Below are 27,659 nucleotides of genomic sequence, written 5' to 3' on the forward strand. Positions count from 1 at the left end.
CTTTTAAAGACTCAAGGCAGTCTTCATCTCCAATCAAAGTAATGCGAGTTTTTATGGACTTGTGGAAGAAATCTGATCTGTTTTCAGGTCACGTGTGAAGGAGGCCTCTCACTCGAACGTGCTTTATTTTTATTCAGAAGTTTGGGATCCTAGTGACTTGTCTGTGAGCCGTGCTACTTCCTTCAGATTTCCACTAGAGGGCACTCTTGGAAAATATTTATAAATACATATTGCTCTGTCTAGGAAATGCTGCTTTTAAAATGAACGTTAAAAAAAAATCCAGCCTGTCCAAATTTCAGGGCAAGCCCCTTGCCTTCACTTGGAACTACTCTGAATTTTTCCAGAAACGCAGCTAGAGAGGAAGCTGGAGTGCACACTGGCAGCTGCTTCTCAAGTCCCCTGTCCTTTTGTCCACATGGGATGCAGCTGGCCAAGCTGTGAGGCCAGGCCACTGGCCGCAGCCCAAATCCCCTCCACTTCCCAGGGGAGCCAGCCCTGCCCCCCCCCAGGAGGACCACCTGGGAAAGGGGCTGTGAGATGCTGAATTTGGGGGCCTCTGGTTTGAGTTCAGCCTTTGCTGAGATCCCCTCCAAAAATTCCCATCTTCTGCCCTTTCCTCCCAAGCTAGCATTGGCCGGAAATCCTCAGAAAAGTGCCAGAAAGGGTCAGAGGGGCAGCTGGGGCAGCAAACAATTAAAAATAGGGCTTCCGGGCAGGCAGCCATGGAGATCTCGCTCGATATGTAAATAAGTGTAAATAAGACCCAGGCTTGGATTTGGAAGGACGCCCTGCGCAGCATTTTGTGTAGCCAGGGTTGTCCAGGGCAGTGAACGGCCTTATACCCAATTTAGAAAAACAATTTTTTTTCCACCCAAGAAGAAAATAGTTCTATGGAGTTGCATTGGTGGTGGTGGTGGTGGTGGTGGTGTGTGTGGGGGGGTCTCCTTACAACTTAGAGTTCTTATTCAGTGAATAGAAGAGTGTCCATAGATAAATCACAACCACTTTTTAACCCCTGCGACCTTACTTCGGAGGCATATTTGACGCATGGCACGCAACCCTCCCAATTCCTGACGTTTGTAGCACCCCCTAGAGGTGACCCTTTCCGCTCCTCGCGGCCGACCTCGTTTCGTCCGGGAAGCAGCTGGGTGACAGGCGTGTGCTCCTCGTCGTTATCCCTTTGCAGAGGGGGCGTCCCTGAGCAGTGGAGGCCGGGTGGGTCATGCCCTTCCTTAATGTTTCATGGAGCATCTGCCATGTGCCAGGCTCAGCGCCAGGTGTGCATGGGAGGCTGCCTCTTGCCCTTCTTCACCATCAGCCTCTCTGCGCAGCTAGACAGGAAAGCCCTTCCCTGCGCTTGGACCCGTTCCTCGTTCTTCCAGAAGCACATGATGAGAGAGGCAGCCCCTTCCTCTTGTACACACGCTGCTTGGGCTGGGCCAGCAGGGGGAGCCCTTTCCCTGGGTGCCCCACTTTCTGGAAGATCAGCACTAGTCCAGGTGCCCAGGGCCACAGTTTGTTTCATTCAGGTTTAGCTTGGCAACTCTTGGGGGCCATTCCCCTCTGCTGACCACGACTCTTCTGTGCGCTCTGCCACGTGGGCAGCCGGGCTGACCTCAGAGAGCGTCTGTCTGTCCAGGGGGTGTGCACTGCAGGCCTCTTTTTTCTCTTTTTCTTCCACATGAAGGTGGAGGGCTGGAGAGCCTGGAGGCTGCATTTAAAAGAAGCCTTGAGAAGCAAGGGGGCCCGAATGACTCCTGAAGTCTCCTCTGTGGCGGGCTTCCCACAGGAGCGGAGGAAGTCAGAGAGGCGAGGCTCACAGAGGGGCTCGGGGCGGTCTCGCTCCAAGTGCCCTGGACAGCCCTGGCTTTGCACTCTGCTCCATGCTCAGATGGTCTGTGAGCATGTGTGACTTCAAAACCAAATGCACAGGTGCACACGTGCACATGTGCACAGGGACACGGTTTTAAGCTCACGTCCCGCGTGTCAAGGAGAGTGGCGCTGTATGCCGTTACAGCGACTGTGCAGGTGGACAGAGCCCCTCCCCCACCCCCAAATCCTGACGCTCTGGGGATTCTGCATTAACCAGCAGCAGAGGCGATCTGAGCTGGGTCTACTTAAGGACACCAGTGTGTCTGACGGAGAGTGGGAAGAAACATGCACATTGGGAATTGTGTTGGGGGCTTCTTTCTGTTTCAGGAAATTCGGAGGAGAGGGGGGAATGTTGGGGAAGTAAAAAGTCGGGAGCAAACGCTCTGGCTTGATGCCAGCGGCCCAGCTGCTTCCCTGGTTCCAGCCTCTTCTCCCCAACTCGACCACCTGTAGAGGGAGACGGGGCTCAGGGTTGGGGGGCTCCAGGCTGGGGATCCTGCTCTTGTCTGAGCAGGCGTGGAAGGGCACACAGAAAGGAGGAGAAGGCAGGTTTCCTAGGCAGGTGGACTCTGGAGTCACAGGACTCGTCTCTGATCCTCCAGAGGGCTGGCCAGTCCATTGCAGTTGGGCTGATTGCGTCAGCAGGAGGGACAGTGCCTCCTGCCCCATGCTGGCCTAGAGACTCCCCAGACAGCACACCGCTGAGGACAGACCCACACGGACAAGCGGGCTTGTTTATCCAGAGCCGTTGAGTCTTGTGCAGACTGGGTGCTTCTTTTTTTTTTTAATTTATTTTTTTTAATTGATTATGCTGTTACAGTTGTTCTATTCCCCCCTTCATTCCCCTCCACCCTGCCCCCCCATCCCCACCATTACCCCCCTTTAGTTTATGTCCATGTGTCTCAAGTCCTTTAGGTTCTATATTTCCCATGCTATTCTTGCCCCCCCCCATCTATTTTCTATCTACTGTCTATGCTACTTATTTTCTGTACCTTCTCCCCCCATCTCCTCCTCCCACTCCCCTGTTGCTAACCCTCCTTGAGATCTTCATTTCTATGTTTCCACTCCTGATCTAGCTGTTCTTTTAGTTTGCTTTCGTTTTAGGTGTGGTTGTTAATAACTGTGAGCTTGTTGTTCTTTCACTGTTCATGTTTCTTTAACTTCTTTTTCTTAGATAAGTCCCTTTAACATTTCATATAATAAGGGCTTGGTGATGATGAACTCCTTGAATTTGATCTTATCTGAGAAGCACCTTATCTGTCCTTCCATTTTAAATGAAAGTTTTGCTGGATAGAGCAATCTTGGTTGTAGGTCTTTAGATTTCATGACTTGGAATATTTCTTTCCAGCCCCTTCTTGCCTGTAAGGTCTCTTTTGAGAAATCTGCTGACAGTCTGATGGGGACTCCTTTGTAGGTGATTGTCCCCTTAGCTCTTGCTGCTTCTAGGATTCTCTCCTTCATTTTAATTTTGGCTAATGTAATTATGATGTGCCTTGTGTGTTTCTTCTTGAGTCCAACTTTTTTGGTACTCTCTGAGCTTCTTGGGTTTCTTGGAAGTCTATTTCCTTTGCCAGATTGGGGAAATTTTCTTTTATTATTTGTTCAAATAAGTTTTCCACTGGTGGCTGTGTCTTTCCCCCTTCTGGTACCCCTATAAATCGGATATTGGAGCGTTTAAAGATGTCCTGGAGGTTCCTCAGACTCTCCTCATTTCTTTGAATTCTTGCTCCTCGACTCTTTTCTGTTTGTCCATTATTTGCTTTCTTCTGGTCCACTCCATTGATTTGAGTCCCAGTTTCCTTTTCATCGCTATGGGTTTCCTGTGGAATTCCATTCATTTCCATTAGTTTAGCCTTCATATGTTTCTCTAATTTGTGGCTATAATCAACCAGATCTGTGAGGATCCTGATGACCAGTGTTTTAAACTGTGCGTCTGAGAGTTTTGCTATTTCTTCGTCGCTTAGATTTATCTCTGGGGCTTTGAGGTCTTCCTGCGACATTTTTGGTCTGTTCTGGCCCTTTAAATGTGAGAAGCGGCGCGGCGCCTTGGACTCCCAGGTCGCTGGGTTGTGACGCTGTATGTGGGGGCGTGGTCAGAGTGGGGAAATGGCGGCCGGCCCAACCGCCCACTCTCTCGCCTGTCCGCTCGCGCAGTGGCAACCACAGTCAACACGCAGCACCGCCTCCCCACTGTCTCCTCTGCAGTCGCTCACCCGGTGGGTTGCTCGGTTGCTCACTAGGTCCAATCCTGCGTCTGGATTTGAGCGTCTGGATTCCGCGCCTGGGTCCGACCCAGTCCTCCTGTGCAACCCCTCACCAGATACCGGTTTTCGCCCCTTACCGGTCGGGCTGAAGAATTTGTTGTTAACGGACTTCCGAAAAGTTCAATTTTCCGTGTTCTGGTTGTGTTTTCTGATGCTAATATTTAGTTGTCCCTAAACTTGGTTGTGTGAGAAGGCAGGCACATCCACCTATACCTCCATCTTGGCGGAAGTCTGGGTGCTTCTTAAATGACTCAGACGAGGGGACTCTGCAGCGGCCCACGCGGGGAGTGAAAAAGAAGGACGCCTTTGAGGATGAAGCTCTCCGTCTTCACGGCCAGGCTGCAGGTGCTTGGTGCTGTTAGGCTTTGTGGCCCCGCTGCATTTGCCAGAACAATCTGGGCAGGTGGATAAGGAAAACCCAGCTGGTAGGAATTTGCTAGATACTTCCCAAGGGTTGGGGGGGGCTGTCTGTGCAGGGGAAGGAAAGACAGGTCTTTCCAGACTGGTGGCTTAGACGGTTCTAAGAGGGAAGCTGTGTGACAGACATAAAATACTCCGGAGGGGTTTGTCCCCTGGTGCCCATCACCCAGAGCCCCTGGCGAAACTGCTGTGCCCGCCTGTCCTGCCCAGGGCCCCCCACCTGCTGCTGGACAGACATGGGAACCGGCCCAGCCCGGCCCGGCCCAGCTCTGCCAGGGGAAAAAACCTATTTTTCTGTTGTGATTGCAGCCATTCTTTTTCCAATAGTGCAGAACCAGATTTTTTTTTCTTGCCATTGTTCCATGATTTCAAACTCTCTGTTAAACAATGTCTCCAGGGAGAAAGGCCAAACCACCAGACTAATGCAGCGCCCCTGCAGGGGGCGAGATGAGGGGGCCGTCAGGCCCCACGCAGAGAAGGCCGACACGCAGAGAAGGCCGACACGCAGGCTGGCCTGACCTCAGGGACCGGCAGCTGCCGAGTGATTGCTGCTCTGGCTCCACCTAGAGCTGCTTACTGCCAAGTGTGAGGTGGACACTGCCTGCTGGGCGGCGACAGGAACTCATTCTTCGCGTCTCAGGCCGCCCGACACAAAGCGTGTAATGATTTTCTGTCAGGATTGGCCTGGCTGGACTTGAACCAGTGACCTAGAGGTAAAAGGGCCTGAGGTAGGGCTCTCTCTACAATAACCAGAGTGCTCTCTCTCGGATCTGCCCAAGTGCTTCCCTCGGCCAGGTGAGTTTTGACTGGGCCCTAACTCAGCATTTGGGACTGAGGGGGAATGTTCCCCGGGTGGGGGGATGGGAAACGAAAGGCAGATGAAAGGCGGAGAGGGGGTCCTGTTTGACTAGTCCGGGTCCGAAAGGCACAGGCCCCTTTCAGGCTGGGTGCCTGCCCCTGACCTTGGGACCTTTGCACAGGCATCCAGGCCACAGAGACGGGTCCCAAGGTGAAGGCCCCCACGGAGATGCGCATGTGGAGGGGACTGAGGTCTAGAGGCCTTGGGTCTCAAGTACTCTGGCATCAAAATTGTCATCCTTGTTTTTACTGATTGTTTTCATTTAAAAATAAGTCCTTTTGGAGCATCTGTAGATTAACAGGTGATTCCCGCTCATCGAGGGATAATTATGAGTCACATACTACTCTCGAAGAGCAGTCTTTCCTAATCTGAAGACACCTGTCCTTCCAAACAGGAAGAGCGACCTGGAGGGCCGTGAGGGTTCACCCACTGGTCCGTAAACGCTTACTGGGGCCCCTACCATGAGGCAGGCATTCTGCCAGTTATCAGTGTTACCGACATCACACAAAACAGGTCCCCACTGAAGCAGCTGATCGTTTTGGGTTCGGGGACATGTGGATAGTGATCATTTGGTATAACCTGATAGGTGATAAACCAGCAAGTGAAGGCATTCACTATACAGCTGAAAACCAAGGACCGTGCCTCACAAGGGGGGCAGGGGGAAGAGGGGGCGTGTCGGGAACCTGAGAATCAGGAGTCAGCAGTGCAGGGCGGGAGGGAGGCCCAGGTGCTGGCTGACGGCCATCCAGGTGGAAATCCAGACTTTGCCACTTAGAAGCACCTGGAACGTGGGCTCGCGGAGCCTCCATTTTCTCATCCGTAAGATGGGAATAATGACAGCAATGTCCTAAATTGTCATAAGGATTAAATGGGGTAATTTATGTAAAGCATTTAGCAGCGTGCCCAGCCCACAGCAGGTGATTGGCAGAGGTCAGCACAAGGCACCCTGGCTCGAAGAAAGGTGTTTCTGGAAGGAAAAGAACACTAAGGAGGTGGGACACCTCTTGAGACAGTGGCAGTGGCAGTGTCAGAGGCAAGGGGAAGGCAGGAATTAAGGAACGGCTTTGCAGATGGAGTCAAGAGAATTTGCTGACTAAGCGAACACTGAAAGTGAGCTGGGAAGGCTGAGGGGAGGACACCAGGCCTGGTTGCTATGTCAACATAGGAAGCAGGTTGGGAGGTTGCTATGCCAACAGAGGAAGCTGGTTTGGGGAGGAAAAGGAAGAGGTCATTGACTTTTCCTCCAGGGCGTGCGGGTCAGAGGGGCCTTGGGGTACACAGGTGGGAAGATCCCAGTGAAGTTGCGGATGTGAACCGGGACCGCAGATGTGGGCATCCTCGCTGGGTTACAGAGGGCCACTGCTGCCGTGGGAGGGGCTCCAGAGTTCCCACCGCGGGTGAGAGGAAAGACTGGAGACCAGAATAGCTGGAGATGTGACATTAGAGGGTTGACGGGAAACGGGTCTGCAGAGGGGACAGACAGCTACTCCAGGGCCGTGGCGGCACTCGATGAAGTGGAAAGGGGACTTCTCAGCCTGGACACAGTCAGGACTCAGGAACGGCCCTCTGAGAGGGCCATGGCCAGAGAGTGTCTGCTCCAGGGGCAGCTTCAGAGCCCAATGCACCTCCGACAGGCGTTAGTGCCTCAGAACCCATGTGGGGCAGCGCAGCCTGTCAGCCGCGGTTCCACAGTTCTCAGCCAGACTCCGGGCTTTGGGGGAGTTGGGCGAGATTAGTGTGTGGAGTTCTTCGGTGTAAGCAGAAAAAGGCAAGGCCTGGGCAGCGGGGGTTGGCTGGGAGGGCCTTGCAATCCGCACTGGAAGCCAGGAAATGCTGCAACCATCTTAAAATTCAAAATCACACGTCCTCATTAACTAATGAAGTTGATACTCCTGCCCTGGTCACTTTGTGACCTGATTAGTGACATGTAACGAACCTCGTAAGAGATCCTTTGCATAGCTCAGAAATCGTGCAGAGCGGACTTTGATGCCCAACTGCACGTGTCCGACACCACACGTGTGCCGTGGTTCCCCCAGGTCCCCCTGTGTTGGGCAGCAGCAGTGGCTGCCACTTACTGGGTCACTACCAGTGCCAGGCACTGTGACACACTGTTTGCAGGGATTCCTTCATTCGATCCTAATAACAAACCTAGGATGCGATGCAGTTCTCACTTTGGCTTTGTGGGCAGAGAGGTGAACTGTGCACCTGATATTTTGCTCCGTCTTCAATGCACACAGGAATTCTCAGGTAGAAAGGTGGGGGACCCTGGAGAGGGAGGGGCATTGCCAGAATGCACCGCAGAGGAGATGGTAATGGCAGTGGGTCCCAGCAAGGTGGGAAGTCATGGCAAACGTTTAGTGGGGGAAAAGATGCGGGATGCGCCCTGGCCACGTTGGCAATGCCAGCCCAGGACACTGATGACTCACAGAACCAGACTCCAGAGCTTCCAGCTGCAAGTCCAAACAGACGCCGTTGCATGGATTCCGAGTCTGGAATAGCCAGTACCAGGGAAATGACCGCATCCTGGGGCCGAGGCCAGGGTCTGTTTCCCCGGCGTGCTGTCTTGCCCTCCAGTACGCTCTCAGGCCTGCTGTAGGGGTAGGAACTCTAGGCTCCTTCCTGCCAATTGTCTGGAATTTCTGAGATGGGGGCTTTTCATTTGCTCCACGTACAGAGAACAACTTTATCAAAACCACAGTTGCAGAAATCCGAGTTTAGAAGCATTGCTAGTGTCCATAACTTTGGACAATGACGGTAAGCTCTTGTCCGGAGCACGTGGCTTTAGGGTTGTGGAGGGGTCTCCTTAGCGGTCAGTCCTGTGGGCTCCCGAGTCAGGGAAATCTGAGTCCAAACCCCAGCCGCACCACTCAGGCGTGGTGAGGCTTGCACTCGCTATTTACCTCTCTGGCCTTAGTTTTCTTATCCGTACAATGGGGGTAATAACGATACATCTCCTCCTAACGTTGTTGAAAGAATCAGATGACAATCCTGTGAAGGACGTCTAGTGCAGAGGCACACAGGTTCGCTGTGATCTGGAGAGCCTGTCTGGGGTCAGGCCGGTGTCACCTCCGGACAGCCAGTCCGGTGCATCCCTTCCTAACACTGCTTTAGGAACAGGATGTTGCGAGCTTGAAATCCCCAGGCTGGGGGTGTGTACACCACAGAGCACTTAATGTGAGCTACGAGGCTGTGATCCTCCCTCCCCCCGTCTGTCTGCATACATAGTAACTTAGATTCGGACCTAAGGGTGGAAGAAGGGGGTCTGCGGTCTGTGGGAGGTGGTCTCCCACCCCGGTTTCCAGGAACTTCCCTTCTTCTCATTGTCCCATGCAGAAAATTCCCACTTGTGACATGGTGTCTTTATTACTGAAATGTTTCCTTTTCTCTCCCCTGTATCACCTCTTGGTGGAGGCTGAACCTTTTATTTTATTTTCCCCCAAAAGAAAGCTACAGTGGAAAGCAGATTTTTACTAAAGGCATTTGGGGGCGTGTCTTAGAAAGACCCACTATGGAAAAGAGTATAAAGGTTCCTTAAGAAATTAAAAATAGAACCACCATGAATGCAGCAACCCCACCTTTGGTGTCTATATCTATCATAAGAGCTCTCAAAATTGGGAGGTTCATGTCCTATCTATTAAGATAACAATTTGAAAAATTGGATTTCTGTGGCTATGGCTCTGAGCCAGGCACGGTGTCAGACACGGTAGAAGAACAAAGGTGAGGACCAAGCTGGAGGAGACGGACAGGTAAAGTGACCATCAGGCAGTGCAAGGGGTTTGATTTTGAAGACTGAAGTGACACCTTCTCAGGGCACAACGTAGAGGCCAGGCTGGCACTGGCTGGGAAGCAGGAAAGCCCCTTCGGTCAGCCTTTCAGGGAGCAGAGGACAGGTAAGCCAAGACAGCAAAACCAGGACTCACTGCATGGGGTTCGAATGAAGTAACTTGCTCATAAACACTGGGTTTGGAAAAGGCATTTGAAGGTTTCAGCTTTTCTCTCCCCCAAAAGACCGACAAAGGCGACTACCATTCAGATCCCCTGAAATCTGTCACTTCTGTTGGGGACGTTTCTCTTTTGGTCCTCCACTCTGATGCCACGAACACATATTTCCAACAAAAAAGTGAGGGCCCTGTCTGGATTTTAAAATTATGGTGTGGCGAAGGTATTGAGATGGATACTGGGGAAGACTGCGGAGCTTGTAGTCATTTAACCACAAACGGTAAAATAGTATTCGGGTGAATCAAGATGAATCTATAGATACTTTGAAGGCACTGTGAGTGCATTGGGAATCAGGTTAAAAATAAGACACAGGTTCTCTTGTGACTTCTCAAACATTTCTTTGTTTAATCGTAGAATTCTTTTCATCTCCACTCATCATAAATAATCCACTTCATTGCTTTACCAATCCTTTTGAAAAAATTTGGTATTTAGCATAAACAAACACTGAACATTAGCCAGAGGTGTGTTAGTTTTAAATAGAGTAGGAAAGAATTTTTGAAAACCCACAAAAAATTAAAACTTAGAAAAGAACATAGAATAGATTAACATTATCACCCACTAAAAAAATCAAATTTCATAACAGCCATTAAAAAAAGCTGGTGGAAAAATGGGTAAACATAAATATAATCTAATGTATTTCTTCATAAATACATTTAGATAAAACAAATGCATTAAACAGATAGTTTACAGTGCACAAACATAAGGAAGTATTTTAAGACATGAATAATTAAATCCCAATAAACATGAATTAAAAATAAATTTTGATTTTGCTTTTTTGTTCTTTATGGAAAAATATGCTACAGCACTTGTGTAAAAAAAATAGACATAAACATATCACTAAAGCCAACAAAATCCACCATATAAAGATTACTTGAAAACAAAATGCATTTTGAAAAGCGAAAGATGCCATAGTATTTCCAGTTGAATTTTGTCCCATAATCACGCACCCACAGTAGGTGTGTGATGACAGAGGTAGCTAAGTTGGGGAAATCAGCATTCAAATGACAGCTTCGTTCACTCTGAAGTTCAAAGAAATTGACAGGAACAAAACATGAAAACCTTTTCTATGCTCTGTAGGTAGGCATCCAAAGTATCAAGCAAAAACTATTGTAGGTTTAGACACAAGTGAAAGTGTTGACAACAGAAGTTTTTGACAAACAGCCAGGTCAGCACAGCCTTTTTGCAGGGCCTGGCACCAGCTTTAAAATGGACACTGAGATCAATTCTTAGGAAACTCAGTGATGTTGAAATGAGTCAGAAGAACTCCAAGATGCGACCGGGTGTAAGTCTGCACTGTTGATAAAGTTGGTAGGTTTCTAAGGAATGACTTTTCTTCCATTGACAGAACCACAGCCAAGCAGCTGCGGAGGCCGGAGCGTGGCCTCAGTGAGACCCGGGATGCCAGTGTCGTCTGTCACATCAAGAAAGGACATGGAGAGAAGACGTGACAGGCCGTGTGCAGGAAACGGAGGAGGAGTGCCCCTTTCTCCGCGCTGCCTTATTCTCGACTCGGGCCCAGCGGGAGCTCCTCCAGCCGTAGCAGAAAAGCAATACTGGACCCTCCTTTGAAAACTGAAGCCCAGTTGGGAATTCATTTTACTTGATATTTTGGTTAATGAATGGTTTTGCATTTTCTATGCCCATTTTTTTTTCTCCTTTTGGCTAGAAAGCATGTGTATCTGTAACATTTGTTTGCATCTGTGACCTTTATATTCCCATTTATTCATGAGAGCAATATGACTTAATTTTTTAAAAATGTCGCAAACATTTGTCAAATCTGCCCAGGAAGTTCTCATTAATAACTTGTCTCAAATGCCTTAAGTGTGCTTAATTCCAGGACGTAACAGGCTGCTTCTGGCTAGAAGGGGCAGTGAGTGCTTAGCACATTTGTGTAACAGGAAAAAGTTTTTATTTGCAATTGTGGAATGTGAATAGAATCTAGCATTAAATTGCTGCTCTCAAGCTGATGATAACATCTTAGTGTCTCACAGTTGGCTGTTATGAGTTTGCCAGTGTGTTGGAAAGCAGTAAAGAAATTATGGAAGGAAAAAGAAAAAGCATATGAAAGATATTTTTAAAAATCCCGAAAACCAAAGCCTGTAGTTTACCTCAAAACTTTACTTAATTTACTCCTGACTCAAATTTCTGCCTTTTCTTTGAAGCAGCTTATAATAAATTTAAGACATAAAATATCACAATCTCTTATCATGGAACAGAGGAATTTCTGGGTAGAAACCATTTGAAGGAATGTCTACAACAATGATGTTAAGAAATGCAGAAAACTTATGATTTTCAGCATCTACTCAGTCTATGGCCCCTGCTGGGCTGATAAGAGGCATGTCACAGTTGTAGAAAAAATCTCGCAGTAAATCAAAGGACTTGTGAATCAGACTTTGGAAGTTCTCACTGTCATCAGAAGAGCATTTTTCTGATGGTGTGACCTCATTCTGAGCGGTGCGGTAACTCTCAGAGTTGTATTGCACACAGGCAGGGTTTCTGTCATGTACCATGACGGCTCCCTGCGTTAGAGGAAAAAATATTAAACAACTCCAAAATACTGTACCACCCATGGCAGTTACCAACAAAGTAGGTTTTGGAAATAATGCTCTTGTCAAATACATTTTTAAGGCACTTCAACAGTTATATCATTTTTGTGTAAAAAAATAAAATGTGTATTGGAGCAACATTCACAAGTCCAAGTCCTCGGAACTGTCTGTCCACCCCGTGCACAGGTGCATCGCCGCAGACCGGGCGCCTCCTTCATCATACTGTTGGCCTCGTCAGCTTGACTCCCTGCAGGAGAGGAGAACATGCAGTCTGTAGTTGGACCATGTCCGTTAGCCAGTGAAAGTGTCAATCAACACCCCACCACTTATGGTACTAGAAGGAAGAAGAGGCCCGCCCGGATGGCAGTGCATGGCCACTGATCCGCACCTCTGGGGACGCACAGGTCAGTGGCCCACCTACCTGGCCAGCAGGCTGTCGTCCCCCCAGCCTGGCCTGGCTGTGCACTAGATGATGGCCCTGGGTCTCCGTCAGTGTTGTTTGCAAAGCAATAGTAGGGACCCTTACAAGGGACACTTTGTGTTTATTTTTGTCCTAGAATGGGATGGATAACCTTCTAAGCCTTCTGGATTATTCTAATTGGACAGGGGCCCCCTGGTCTGGAGTGGTTTCTATGCAAAGGGAAAATGAACAGCACTGTCCAATTCTGTCTCCCCTTAGCAAATGCTTCTGTTATTCTGTAGAATAAATCACAGCATTTTAAACATTTAGAAGAAAATTTCACTCGGATTAATTCGCTGTTCACTATGACTGCACATTATGGCTGGGGAATTAGGATTTTCAAATAATTTTCTTCATTCTTTATCAAAATTTATATGTACAAATTCCAGTCTATAAACACACACACAGATGAATATAAGCATGCATATAAATGAAACTTTTCAAAATGGATGGATGGTAAAGAAAAAGGCACTGAACTGATCCTCCACCAACCCCGAGCCTGCAGTCAGACCCTGCACAGAATAACGATCACTAACATTTTGTTAAATGACTAAATCAGTGATAGTATTGGATGTGTTAACCTTTTCAGGGAGGACCCCCGGGGCCCTAGGGCACTCCTTCGGAAAGTGGTGTTGTATCTCCGTCTGGACGCTCTCATGGTGCAGCGGAAAGACTTGGGGGCCAAAGAGACTGGGGCTCAGTTCTAACTCCGGGACTGATAAGACACCCACAGAGCCTGGGCAAGTTGCTCGGTGCTTGGAGCCTCTTCCCCAACCTACGGTGGGGGTGGCAGCACTGCAAACAGCGTAGTGGCTACTAATGAACAACAGTGACAATAAGGACAATCACAGCAGCTCCCTTTTGTCAAACACCTGCCACACCCTGTTCCACAACTCCCAGGAGTGGGTATTAGCATCAGCCTTAGAGCAGCAGAACTGAGGGACAGGGAAGTGACGAGCCCAAGGCCACAGTGAGAGGGAGGCAGAGCCGGCAGGCTGGCTCGAGGGCCCACGCTGGGCCAGGGAACAGTTGGGATGCAGACTCCACAGGGGGTAGCGTGGCTGTTCTGTTTTCAGGATGCTGAGGACACAGCACGAGGTGTTCTGTCACTGGCTGTCCCTTCCTCCCGTTCACCTCCCGCAGACACTGACACCCGTGTGCAAACGAAGGAGGACCCACGAGTTGGAGCCCCGGGGAGGTGCCCGCTCTGTGGGAGTGTCTGTGGTCTATGCAGCACCCCAACTTCTCATGAACCGACCAGCTTATTTTCCTTGGGCTGATCATTTAGGAAATCAAATCCACAGATGTCAGATCAGTAATGAGACTCTGAGCCAGGTGTGGTGGCATTGAGACGGTGTGGGCAACCCTGCTACTGAAATTTTATTTTTTAATGCCAAACACGCATTTTTGCTGTGTGAAGACGTTATTATGTGCCTAGAAAATTAAAAATAAAGTAGGCATCCTAATGAAAGCCAGGAGCTACCCCACTTAGAAGGGCCGCAGGTAAAATCAGGACACACGTGAGAGGTCAGGAGGCAATGGCTGTGTGCGCCCGACGGGGGCCACGTATGTTTCCAGTGTATTTCCCACACCGTTTCCCCACGGCAGCATGCCCTTCAATATGAGCAGATTAAAAAGGGCTTCACAGACTGCATTTTAAGGACAATCGTACTTTTATAGCAATACAAACATTTAACCCTCAACCCTCCTGTTCAAATGGAAATGGACCAAAGCACTGCCATTATTGGATTTCATTCACAAAATACGTACTTTGAGAACGAGAACATGTCAACAAAAGTTAAAATGTGTGAACAGATGGGACACAGAAACAGCATTTCAACCTCACTTGGATTCAAATAAGATCTTTCCAGCGTCTCACCTTCTGCCTTGACACCATCCAGGACTTAATGGTCGGCACCAGCACGCTCCCCAGGAGGATCTGGACTGGGTGGTAGATGAGCAGAGGTATGGACATCAGAGAGAGGTGCTCGTGGCCCGCAAACACTATCTTCAGCATCGGAATCCCTGATGAACAAAGAAGACAGGACACGGAGAGGCCAATTCAGTCTGTCGTCATGAAACACATCCTCCATTACAACGGGAACTTTGGAACAGGTCCTGGCCATATTTCCCCTGTGTATTCACAGACCTGAGAGGTCAAGGTCTCCGATGAGTCATCAGACCCGTTCATCCCCTTTTCCCTACTTAACGCTCTAAGCTCCACCTAGAACCGATGAAAGCTAAAACAGTGGCCAGAATTTGTGGGCACCCATAACTCGCTGCAAATTAGCAGACTGTCTAACAAGGAGAGAAGAGAAGACGGTGTGGAATAAAGTTCCTTCAAGAAGACTGAAAAATACTAGACAGGCGGAAGTTCAAAGCGGATCTTTTCTCGCTTAGTCATGAAACGGTCTGCTGGTCTTCGGTGAGGCCTGCCCGGCACCATTTCGAAGCCCTGGGGTTCACTTTTGAGTTGGAAGGACACGGTCAGACGACGTGTGGCACATGCTGCTGTGAGTAGGGGGCTGCTTCTGCTGAATGAGCATTAATAAAGGCTTTGGGTGTTGCCATCTGGCCAAGAGTCTCAAAGCAACACTGTGAACGGCAGCTGACCTGTGAGATCAGTGCGGAGTGTTCAAAGGCCACGTTGAAGTCCAGTGGAACACAGTGTGCTTCCTGAGTGTGCCGCCCCATCACGCTCAGGGCAAGGCGGGCGTATTCTGCAAGTGCCCAAGCGCAGTGGCTGCCTCCTGAGCTCCCATATCGCAATTCGGACCTCCGCGGTTGACTGTTATCACCGACTGCTTTTCTACAGCCCAGTTGCCAGAACTGCCGTGGGTGTGTCGGCTTTTTCAGCTAAATGGCTTGAATAGCTCGGCTTCCTGCTGGTTTCTCTGAGAACGGCCTCTGAGAAGGACCCTAGCTTCCAAACCTGCACAACGATGGCACATAAATAACTTTTTATTGTAACCCTGTGAGGGAAAGCCCTGCTTTTTCAATTACTTCTACCTTCTAACAAATTTCAAACTTTTATGCAAAAATGTATTTCCTTTTTCGCAGCCTCGCAGAGCATGGCCGTGAACTGACACACACTCTCTTCCCCAACGAGGGCTTGCTCACAGCTTCGGAAGCACACACTTAGATTTCTGCAGTTTCTGTCTTCTCACTGATGTGGAAAAAAAGCAGAGGAGTTTCTTAAAAAAAAAACAAAACAAACAGCACGCTTAATCCGTTTGTAGCTGAGAAGCAGCCCCTGATGTTCTAGTCCTGGAAAGTCCTTGTGGCAAGAAGGTGAGAAGACACCAGGCACTCCTCCTGTTTCTGGGGAAGACTCCTTGCTTGGAAGGGATGACTCGGAGGAGCTGGGGCAGGGGGTGACACAGAAGTGGGGCTGCAGGGAGCACATGATAGAGTATGGAGATGTTTGTCCCTAAAACTGATCACAGCAGGGGGTTCTGGCCCGAGGGCGGTGGCTGCTCGCTGAACCCCCGTGGTCATCCTTTCCCGGCTCAGGCCGGGCCCTGTGCCCCTTGGCTGATGCACACAGAGGGGAAGCCGGGGGACAGGAGCAGGGCTGCTGGCACAGGACGTGAACAGGAAGCCGACTGCGAGGTACACAGGTGTGTCACTGGGGGTGACACCGGAGACCCACCTGAATGCGACAAGACAGCAGCAGTAACAGAGTGGTGGTCAGAGTGTCGTGAGTGCGGAGCAGACGTCACTTGTGGTGGGCCGTGCGCCCTCCCAGGTCAACTGAACTAAGTCCCACAGGATCCCCAGGAGCCGAGCGCACACTCAGCTCCCAGTGGCACTTCTCCCCCTGCCTCCAGACAGCCTCGTCCTGGCCAAGCCATTTTCCACTCTGTGACCGGAGTGGCAAGTGTTGAGCACAGACCGGGTTTTGTCAAATCACACAGGAGTATCCCAGGCAGCTCAAGGACCTTCGTGACCTGGCCCCTACTCCCTGCAGATCTCACCACCCTGGCCGCTTCCGCCTCTGGGCTCCAGCCAAGAAAAGCACCGCACTCCCCGTCCCCCACACCAGCCGGGCCCACACGCTGCAGCGCGCTCTGTCTCGCCTGTGGCCTTCGCCCTTGACCTCCTTTTGTCTTGCCTGCCCATCACCCCCTTCTCAACCAGCTCAATCTTTTAGCCCTTAGTTCTCAAGTGACCTCCTCTGGGAAGGGACCCTCCGAGTCACAAGGCCTTTGGATCTTTCTTCTCTGTGCCCACCTAACCTGGGGCAGTTCCAGCCCAGTGTCCCGGCGCTCGGTGTCCCTGTCTGAGGCTTGTGTTTTCCTCACTCGGGGTTACGTTTCTTAGGGTCAGAGACTATTTCGCCCTCCCGTCTGGGCACTCAGTAGGTGCTCAAGGAGAGCACTGAATGAACGGGTTTGTGTTTTCCCAGGTCCCGTCCTAATGCGACTGCGCCACGACTCCACTTTGATTACGTTCGTCAACTGGAAAAAAAGGGCAGTGATTTAAGGAAAAAAACAAACTTACTAGAAAGTTTTCTTTTAAAAGTAAAATTTAAATATGGGACTCTTTTCATCTGCTCTCGCTGCAGTAATATAAATGAAGGAGATTAATTTTAATGCTCCAGGTACCCGGGCTGTGTCGCCGTGGCTGACAGGAGCCAGCGAGACTTTACGAGATGGCATTTGACTTTATGGAAGTGAACACCAGGCGTGCATTTACAATTTTACAGGGACTTTAAGCTGTCATGCTGAAAAATGTTTATAAAACATTAATCAAAAAATGCCTCTTTAATACAATGCATTGTCTGAAAGATGTTAGAAGGCGCATATTGTAAATGGATTCTTTTTCTGACTAAAGTAATTTCCACCAAAAGCATTTCCCCTCTGCTCTGCAAGTACACCGGGTGGGGGGAGAAAGAGCACTTTCCCAGCCCATTACTACCTGCTCCGAACACTTGGGACATCACTAATGTACAGCATGCCATCCTTCCATGTCACACATGACACATTTGTCTCAAATTAGCCAACAGGGTCTGACATGGTGGCAGCTTCCATACGCGCAGCTTTCAACTGACATCTGCTGGTAGGAACTTCGAGAGCGAGCTTTCTTCCGCTAACGAGAGTAGGGGGCTTCTTTCATCCTTTGCTTTTATTCTTTTTTCCCAGGATGGAAAGGATAAAACAATATGTACCAGAACAGGTTTTCTCCCCCCTTATTTTAAATACGTTTATTTTATGTTCTCTGAATTAGACTATTCCCTTTGTATTGATATTAGACTTTTAAGTGACTACCTTCTAATGGAAGAACTGTTTTTTATTTTTCCTTGAGAAACAGACATTTTTCCTCCTAGATTAAATATGGACCTTCATGTAATTTCCACTGAAGACTGATTCATGGTTTCAATATAAAAACTATTGACTTTATATGATTTCAGAGTTTATTTTACTTGTAGGTGCACAATGCTCTTTCTGTCCGTCCACCTATCTATTCACTGATTCAGAAAGTACTTTCCGGGGCGTCTGCTGTATGTGAGCTGCTGTTCTCACGCTCCGGTCACATGGGAGAGAACACAGACCAGGTCCCTGCCTGCTGGGGCCCTGCCTGCCTCCGAGTTCCTCCCAGAAGCGGAAGAGAGAAGGCCCTTCTGTCACTGGCTCAGCCAGTTTCCACGGTTCAAATCCTGGGCATCCTCTCTGACTGATCCCATTTGCCTTCCCTCTTCTCTGTGAGGTCACGGGCTCTCAGGATTCTTCCCTCCACCCACCATTCTCCTTCCCTCTCAGTTCTCACCACTGCCTTCCTAGTTCAGCTCCTCGTCAAATCAAGCCAACCTCACTCTCACCGCCTCCTGACATGACCCGTCTTCAGACTCTTCCCTTCATCAATCCTGCAGACCAGTCAGATTAATCTTCCTAAAATGCACATTAATTACAGCCCACCCTCCAACTCAAGAACTACAATGACTTTCCAGGGCCAGTTCATCAAATCCTCTACTTCTTCGCCTTTGGTGGAAAGTGACTGTTAGTCCCACCATTTTGTAGCGCCCCCTGCAGGCCAAGTACTTTGCCTGCATGATCTCATTTGGTCCTTCAATGGCCCTGGGTGGCCACTTTTCCGTTTAAACACAAGGACCCTGAGGTTTAGAGTGGTTACGTGACTTGCCTACCACCACACATCCAGCAGGTGGTGGAGGCAGAATCAGACCACCGTCCACTCACTTTTAGTCACTAAGCTGTGTCAACTCTGCTCAACCCAACTTTCAGGTGCCAGTCGCCATCACTGGCTCAGGCCTGGTCCTTTCCTGCCTTTGTGAAGGCGGGGCCCCTCCTGGATCTTGTCCGGTCCAGGCGCTACGGGCCTAACTTCTCTGGGTTCCTTCGGGCTCAGCTGTACATGTTCCTCCACCACGAAGGTGGCCCCCTACGGGTTCCTCTGAAGAATGAAGGCCCTCTTCCCAGGTATACTGCATAATTCAGGGTTTGCTCATGTTGCCATGATTTTTCTTTTGTGAGGGGTTTGTTTTTCCCTGAACACAGGCAAAGTATTATATTTTTTGCTTTTCATCTCCTGCAGTATTTAAGCACAGGACTGGTATTCAAGACGTAAATAATTGATCATTTAAGAACAGGTGCTAAAGTAATGTTTCCTATTGAAAAAGACAGGCTGTGCAACAAACACTAGTTGCCTTACTAGACTGTAAAGAGAACTGTTCACACACCCCTCTGGGAGGGGATTGTATTTACAGGGTGGAAATATATTCGATACGGCAGGAAGGTAAGAAACCGAGCTGACCTCGGAACACAGGACTTGAAAGGACCATGGGACTGCGGGGTGGAGAGGAGATACACTGAAAAACGGCCTGTGTGTCCTAGGAGTCCCACACGGCACTTCCTTCTCACTCGGCTAAGAGAGAGGATACGCCAATCACCTGGACTATTTCCCGTCTTTCAAAGATTCACGCGTCTGACTTCACACGACTTGTTTCCCATTTAACTGCTCTCGGCCTTTTCACTGAGTCCTGGAGAGAGCTGCTGGTGAGTCTGGGATCCAGTCGCTTGTCTCTTTAGTTGTCATGGCGATTCCCCACTTTTGTTTAGTTTGTTCTCAGTGAGAAACATCCATAACTTGACCATCCAAATGTCCTACACAGTGTTCTCTGTTTTTTAAAAAATATTTTACTTACTTATCTCTAGAGGGGAAGGGAGGGAGAGAGGGAGAGAAATATCAATGTATGGTTGCCTCTCGTGTGTCCCCTGATGGGAGCTGGCCCGCAACCCAGGCATGTGCCCTGACCAGGAATCGAACTGCGATACTCTGGTTCACAGGCCCAAACTCAATCCACTGAACTACACCAGCCAGGCACAGTGTTCTTTGAATTCTCTCTCTTCGTCATTAGTGAACCTCTCAGAAAAGCCCATGTTTGCCTGTTACAGTCCTTGGGGTAGATGGTCTCCCAGGCACAACGTAACCCAGGAAGGCAGTCTGTGTCTGAGAAACATGGTCACTCTTTCCTGGTGTCACTAAATGCCAGTTCGTGTGTCCTCTTCCCCAACTCTCACACACACACACACACACACACACACACACACGAGTCTTTCTCTCAGGGACAGTCACAGAAAGTCAAATTCACCGGCACTGATTTATCTCAATTACTAAACAAAGGGGCAATCAGAGGCCACTCCCAGAGCCCAAAGTGATGCCATGAGCGGGTCCAAGAGCAGTTTTGGAATTTGGACAGGGAAGGCTTTCAGTGAGGGTCAGTCCGGCAGCTAATTTCCAGCAGCACAGCTGCTGTTTCACGGTCGGGTCCATCAGAGCCAGCTGCCCGCACAGGGCAGCGCGGGACAGCAGAGAAGAGGCTGGTGCCCGAGTCAGAGAGCCCTGGGCTGGCACCCACGTCCGCCCACTCACCTCCTCACAAGTAACTTGGGGCAAGTTACTTGACCTCAGTTTTCCTATCTGCACAATACGCCTGGTTCGTAGGTTCTTTATAAATGACTGAAATAATACACCATGTCAGATAAGTGGTAAGACGTTATCTCTCTGGGCCAGACACGCCGGTGCCAGGAACAAACGGGCAAGTCCCCACCTGCATGGAGCTCACGCTCTCACTCGTTTAGCAGGAGAGGAGCCGAAGAGCACCGGGCGGAAGCCGGCACGAGGCCACCCTCCCACAGAGAGGGAGGAGGCGCAGTGCTGCCACCTAGAAAGAAGTCAGCGGGGAACACGGATTCGACGAACTCTTGTGCTGTCCTAATTCTTACAGTGGGCACAGAGAAAGGCCGCCTGCTTCCAGGCCGGTGTCATGGCTCGGCTTGCTGTCCATGAGGCCTGGTCGACGGGTCCGAAGCTGCCCACATTGTGGCTTTTGGGGCAGGCGGTGTTTAGTCTGCACAGACCCCAGAAGTGCATTCTGCTCGTCACGTGGCCTATTCCAGGACCTCCCCAAACCCATTCAGGGAAGTTCCAAAGGCTGACAAGTCAACCTCCTGCAGACTTCCTCGGGAAGGCGCACAGGGTGGCACAGACCAGGTGACGTGCTCCCATTCACGCCCATCTAAATGACTGGTCTTTGCTCCCGTTCTGCACCCTGTATGCTGATCTGCATTCCACTCGCTCTCGTTTCTTTTGTGTCTTTCCCTCTTTAACTGAGAACTGCTGCCGGGTTGTCTTCAGTACAACTCCGCTGCAGCACCACAACCTCTGATTGCTTCGTGAGACACAGAAACCATCTTCGTTCTCTTTCAATGAAGAATCATCCAAAACGAGGCACGACCGAACCATATACGATGGCTCTGCAGGAGAGCCCACAGGAGCTCCCTGCAGCTTCCTTGGGTCCCAGGGAAGATGGGTCCCGGGAGCTGCACAGACCTGGAGCATTTGCACCTGGTAGGCAGAGGCGACAGCAGCGGCTCCCAATGTCTAACAACCCCCTGGGCTAGGCCTCGGGCGGACAAACAAGATAACCTGCTATTTATCCTGAATACATCTGTACAAATGGAATTTTAATCTGCAACCTCTGGAGCCTGAGAAGTGCCCCATCATCGCCTCTCTCCGTCCACAGCACAGGGCAGAGACAGCTTCACAGGACACACATGGGACACACAGGGGATGGCAGCAACCTTGGTGTCCAAGTGGGACATTCTTTCTGCTGTCCCTGAAGGGCTCACACACGCTCCCACCGCCCCTCCCCTCTTCGGTGGGAAGGTTTTAAAGCTTGACTTCTTTTTCTGGGTTAGTCAGAAGCTTTTTAGTTATGTGAAGCAGATGTTAATGTAAAACTTCCTTGAGAGATGTATCCTTCCTTCATATTTCAGAACCAGAATTCAAAAATGTTCCTTTACTCAAAAGGGAGATTTAGGCCTGGAAGAGCAGGAAAATGAACAAATATAACCAGTCCTCGGGCGGTTATTAAGAGAAACCAATGACCTTCCCAGTCAATTGTGAGCTTTAGACCATGGAAAGCAGCACTCCGGCCTGGGCGTTTGGGTGGCCGCACCCACACAGGGCTTCAGAGGACGTTTCTGGAACTCAGGGGCCCCCGCCCTCGCTGGCATGCTGGTGAGGCGGACGGGCACAGAGAACCGACACGCGGGGCTTTCTCGGTGCCCGGCACCATTCCCAGAGTGCTCAGACGCCCACTCCTTCACTCACATCTGCAATGCAAGTAGAACTACCACTCTTCTCTCCATTTTTCAGATAAGAAAACTGAGGCAGTGGATGACAAAAACATCCCCAAGGCCCCGTGCAGCCAGGGACAGGCTGTGAAGGTAGGCAGGCTGGCTCTGTGCTATGCTATGCACCTGCAACGCCCCAGGGACACTTTGCCCGAGTCCTTGGGGACCCTAGAGAGGAGATGCTTGATAACACTAACACAGTAACAGAAGGTGAAAACCTAAGAATGATACTGTTCACACAAGAACGGTCGGACAGGGAGCAAGGTGCTCCTCTCAACAAAGGTGCCTACGTGGCTGACCTTGGACGCGCTTGGAATTGAAGTTGGTTGATGATCATTATTGGCCTATTAGGAAAATTAAGGACTGTGTGCTTGCCTTCAGTCACTTGGGCTATAATCCCTCCATTTTGTTGGGAGTTTCCTGTAAATAAAGATGCAAGACAGACCCACACGGGCAGCTGGCGTTACTTCTGTTTTGAAACAGGCATGTTCTGATTGGAAAAGATGCTTAATGAATGGCCTGAGCCGGCTCACCAGATGCTGAAATGAAACATTAAACTCTACCAATTGAAGGTTTCCGCCTGGGAAGGTTAGGGACACCCTCACCTGTCTGACGGCATTGCAGGAGTAATTAGAGGCAGGGAATTCGAGACTGAATTCAAGGCAGAGCCACGGAGCCCTCACTGGAATGGTGCTGCGTCTCCGGGCGTCACCGCCATGGTTAGGGAGACAAGCTGAGCAAGTATAGTGAGAGGACTTTTTTTTTTTACTTCTCTAGGCTGTGAATGAAAAGCTGCTTGTCTCCTCAAAGAGAAAATCTGGCTTCTGTTCACACTCGAGGATGTGAGAACATCAAAAATAGGAACAAGAATTTCATACGACAAAAATAAAGCAGCCGCCAGAATGTGTGGAGCGTGGCCATTGCCACAGAACTGGCTCCCCTGCCTGGCTCCCCAAGGCCTCGCTCAGTGTTACTTAGAATTCCTTATGTGTGTTTTAACACAAATGAAGGAAAGCACTTGAACCTGAGTCTGAGCTAAGAGCTGCTGATGGGCGGGACAGACATTCTCACTGATTCCACCCACCCCGAAGTCCACCCACAATCCTCCGAACAGTGGACAGCCCACTGACGAGGGCTTCTGCGTCTGTTGGGTTTGCTGGCTTCTGGAAAGCAGTGATTCTGTCCTGGTTCCTTGGGTCTTTCCACAGTATCAATTACACTGTGGGATTTTTTAAAAAGTCATACATCATTCCTTTCATAGAAGGATTTATAAAAGGATAACTCTCGAATAGTAGGCCTTGTGAAATTATTTCTAATACACATATACACACATTTTTTACCCTCAGGCTGCTGCGAAGACACGGTCTTAGCAGAACCAAGCCTCCCTTCTGGGGCGCTGGGCACCATGGGCCCTGAACGGATGGTTTTCTTGTCATTGGGCCTTACTCTGTAAACACTGCCACCCTTACATGTCCAAGTCTGTGGCTCGGCTGGATGGGCATGAGAAGAATGCAAGGGGACACCTAAACAGCAGTTAAAAGAGTGGGGACTGCAGCTACAGATTAGACAGCAGGAGCAGGTACTGGTCCTTCCTAGACGTGACCACAAAGCCACGGGACGAGAATGTGCATGACTCCTAGGCATCAGGGCCTAGGCCTCCGGAATTGTTTATTAAAACATTTATTGTTTACCTGACTTCTTCGTAGTGCTCAGGAGTGTGTCACGAGAACATCTGTGTCCTAAGTATCTCCTCTGGCTAATGACGAGATAAAAGTATCTAAGAGTGGGGTGCACCACAGCAGGGCTGAAGTTAAAAAACCCCCAAACTAACAACCTGGGTCGACTCAAACTGGTTCCCCCATCCACAAAGTGCACCTCCTCAAACTGGACCGAATGCTCTGCCGGGTCAAAAGCCTCTCTGAGAACCTGGGGTCCTGGGCCAGCACCCCTGGGAGCTGGAGGTGACTGTGGGTGCATGTGATGTGGTGGCTCTTGAACTTTCGTGGGTCCGATACTCTTTTTCCCAGTGTGTTACAAAGAGCAGTCTCCAGGGTCTTATTCTTAAAAATTCTGAGTCAGTGGGGCTCCAGCGAGGCCCAGGAATCTTAAGGTTTTTTTTAAGGAGGCAACGTGCTAGAGCTCTGGGGCAATGCCCACCCTAGGGTGTCCCTCTGAACGACTCGAGGTTCTGAGGCAAACACCTAAGTCTTTCAAAGTCAGAGAGCCACTGAACGTTAGAACTGGAAGGGCCCCAGAGGCTATCCAGTCTGAACCTGCCGCAGTTAGGGGACCAGGGGATGGACACCAGCTGCTGGGTCGCAGCCCAGGACCTTGGGCAGGGCTCTCATCACAGCTCGGCGTGGAACCTCCCACTTGAGCAGCTGTTTGTCCCTGGTGCTGTCGTCTGAACTAACCAGCACCATCGTACACTGTCGACACAACAATGTTTTCAGGTAAATTAGTTTGTATAGTAAGCACTTAGCACACTGTTTGCCTATTAAGTACTCAGCTAATGTCAGTTGTTATTATTCCTACTATTGAAAACATTATGAAAAGAGAATTTAAAAAAATAAATCAATAAAAGGTATAGAAACTCTGTTATAGAAGCTGAATTAATGAAGTATAAATGCAGGTGATCTTTCACTGCAAATCAAGAATTATTATCCGGAGTCTTAATTTATCTCTGGTTCTTACATGGTATTGGAAATCGGCTCAAGTTCAGTGAAAAGGCCACAGCAGAGGCCCAGGCCCACATGGTAACTGTTCGAGGAAGAGGATACAATCCGGCCTAGGAAACGTGGGTGAGGAGAGGTGCAGGGCACTGGGCCATTGCGCGTCCAGGTGAGCGTCCCTGATACATCGCTGAAGTGCCTGGCACTTGAGGGTCAGCCTGAGAGCCCACCATGGAGGTGGTGTAGTCTTTGACTGCATACTTGCTGCCCGGAACCAGGACACCTCCTAAAATTTGATCACAAAGTCTAGACGTACTAGCAGCAATTCTCAGACACCGAACTCAGAATCAAAAGTTCAAAACCAAATAGTCTGGAAACCTCAGAGGAATGTTAGGTGTCCCAATGCGTCAGAGGACTTACACTTGTCTGTTTCTGTGGATCAGGAAATAGCACCGAACCACGGGCCCTGCCCGCTGCCCCTGGGCACAACAGCATGATCTGGCACATTGTTCATTTGAGGGGCATCCTTAAAATCTGTCAGAAATCTGTCAAAATCTGCAGGCCCCCAGACAGCCATGCCCTACAGAACTGTGACCCCAGGGCCAAACTGCAGGATGGAAACAGTCTCGGCTCTGCCCCAAAGGCAAACTCCTGTCTGCTGCCTTCACTCTGCACTTCCGCTTCCACTGGAACGGCTCACTGTCAGGCAGCCTGCGGCTCTGAGTTTGCAGGAAGGGGGCGTCCACAGTGTGGCCTCACAAAGGGTACGGGCTGTCTCGTCCAGGCTCACATTGAAGAGCCTACAGCTTTTGGTTAATGAATAAAGCAAAAGGAACGGGTGCCAGTGTGTAAGCCTGTGCTGATGGGCACAATGATGGGCACTGAGCACTTTAAAACCACCGCCTCACCAGCAGTGCAACCGGCAAAGCCACCTTACAACTGGCAACACAATCAGAAACAATACTCTTTTTTAAACAATCGATAAAACAATCAAAACCCACGCCGGGACTGCACGATTACCATAGCTGGAATCGGTAGAGCACTTTCTGGTCTTCTAAGTGCTTTGGTATCCTATCACCCAATGCAGTACTGGGTGCTTGCAAGCCCAGAATCTAGTCTCTACATGATCTGGGATAAGTTCTTAACTTTATTTCTATGCTCTCATTTCTCTGTATGCAAAATAAGATAACCATTGACTTAATACTCCACCTGGTTCAGGTAACAGCCCTCAATGGGTTAAGTGCTGTTAAAAAGTGCTTCCCATGGTAGAGTGATTTTATTAAGACACTAGTCTTCATGTGCCAAGTAGCATCACAGATGAAGTTTAAGAAAAAAGAAAAACATGATGGCAAACTTTCATATTTCAATTCCACTGCCTTTTGAGAAAATAACGTAGATGGTATTAAACGATGCTTTCAGCCCAAGCTGCAGGTAACTGCTTACTATTCTTGCAAGGCTTCCAAATACAACTGAACATGGGAACCTTTTCAGACTTTGTTTCTCTATGAAAATCTTTGGAGCGTGTCATGATACGTCTCTGATCTCTTCAGGAGGAAGTGACAGCCCTATTTCCTTTCCTGCAATATTATAACATTATTTACAGAATTTTCCCTTCCAAGGACTTGCTTCCGCTCCATGTGTAGGAGGGAGGCTGCTGCCTTACAGAGGGGACATCAGCCCTGGGCACTGAGACTTACGGCTGCAGCAGCCTGCGGCCCTGGGCCGTCCGCTGCTCATTTCACAGCCGAGGAACTCAGGGCCACGCTGGTTTGGTGACGTGGTCCCCCTTCTGGGGAGAGAACTGGAACTTGAATGCTGACTAGAATCAGGTCTGTGTTCTTTCGACTCTTTCCAGAACCTGATGGCTATGAAAAAGCTATCTTCTTTTTGCATAGTGCACAGTTTCTTGTCACAATTCAGCCAACAATGGCAACGAAGGGTAAAGGTTGTGAGGAATGGCTGCTTGGTTTCTGTTTGTGCAAAAGAGTCTCTGAGCAGTAAGACACAGAGTGGACTTATGACACTCCCCTTAAAATTTGGATAGCATTCTTTCAACTGAGAAATGCTTCCGGAGATAAGAAACAGGCAGCAGGCACACCAGTGACCTCCCAACAGTCGGGTGACAATTTGTCCAGGCGCACACATCCGCGCTGCTGTTTAGAAACATCGAAACCTGACACATACACTTCACTTACAAATCTCAAAGAGCCCGAAACATCCTCTTTCCAGGTAGAGTAAGAAACTTTTTTCCTTCTGTTAGAACTCTAGACAAGCAAAGTGATTTGAATACTCAAGAGGAAAAGATAAACAGAACACAACACTAATTCCACAGGGTGTCTAGGATCGAATTTCTTTCTTGATGAGATCTATTGACCCACGGAGCACTGAGCCATTGTTAACTAGGGTGCGAACTGTCCCTCCATCTCAGTGAGGCAGAACACCTCCTCATTACCACACAAATACCAGCATCAAGTTAGAGATTACTCTGGGGGAGTTCCTGGCTTTTATGGCACCCCGAGGCAAGGGATGCTGTCTTCCTAAATCTAAAATTCTCTCCGGCCCCGAGCTGCAGCTTCGGGGGTGCAGCAGACGAGCCCGGCAGACGAGCGTGGCCCAGCGACGGCACTGCCCTTCCTGCAGGCCTCCTCCTTCTTCCTGAACGAACTCCAGGGAATGGCATCATGTCAGGCTTTCCAGATGGATTATGTGAAGCCATAGCTCAATGTCATTTTCAATAGGAAGCCTCATAATTAAAGGTCAAATAGTCACTTCATCTGCAATCAATCAATAGAAAAAGTACTAATACGAAGAACTAATCAATCAATGGCAAATGCACTAATAAAAGCAATGAATCAAATTCAGCATGTGTGTAGGTGCAAGTGCATGGAAGAGACTGAGATGGGGCAAAAGC

The 27,659-nt window shown here is 49.4% G+C and overlaps 1 protein-coding gene across 2 annotated transcripts in view; it reads right to left on the reverse strand.

The window, feature by feature from the left end:
* Positions 1-9,742: 9,742 nt before the first annotated feature.
* Positions 9,743-27,659, reverse strand: part of SLC10A7 (solute carrier family 10 member 7) — a 191,923-nt gene continuing 174,006 nt past the window's right edge. For both annotated transcript variants that reach the window (XM_037162355.2, XM_037162354.2), the window contains 2 exons: positions 14,300-14,445; positions 9,743-12,207 (listed from right to left, as the gene is read on the reverse strand). In XM_037162355.2, the coding sequence (XP_037018250.1) occupies positions 12,178-12,207; positions 14,300-14,445 (176 nt within the window). In that variant the 3' untranslated portion in view covers positions 9,743-12,177. The remainder of the gene's footprint in view (positions 12,208-14,299; positions 14,446-27,659) is intronic.

Source organism: Artibeus jamaicensis, unplaced genomic scaffold (genome assembly GCF_021234435.1).
Source record: "Artibeus jamaicensis isolate MK-2021 breed Jamaican fruit bat unplaced genomic scaffold, CSHL_Jam_final scaffold_537, whole genome shotgun sequence".
Classification (NCBI taxonomy): domain Eukaryota; kingdom Metazoa; phylum Chordata; class Mammalia; order Chiroptera; family Phyllostomidae; genus Artibeus; species Artibeus jamaicensis.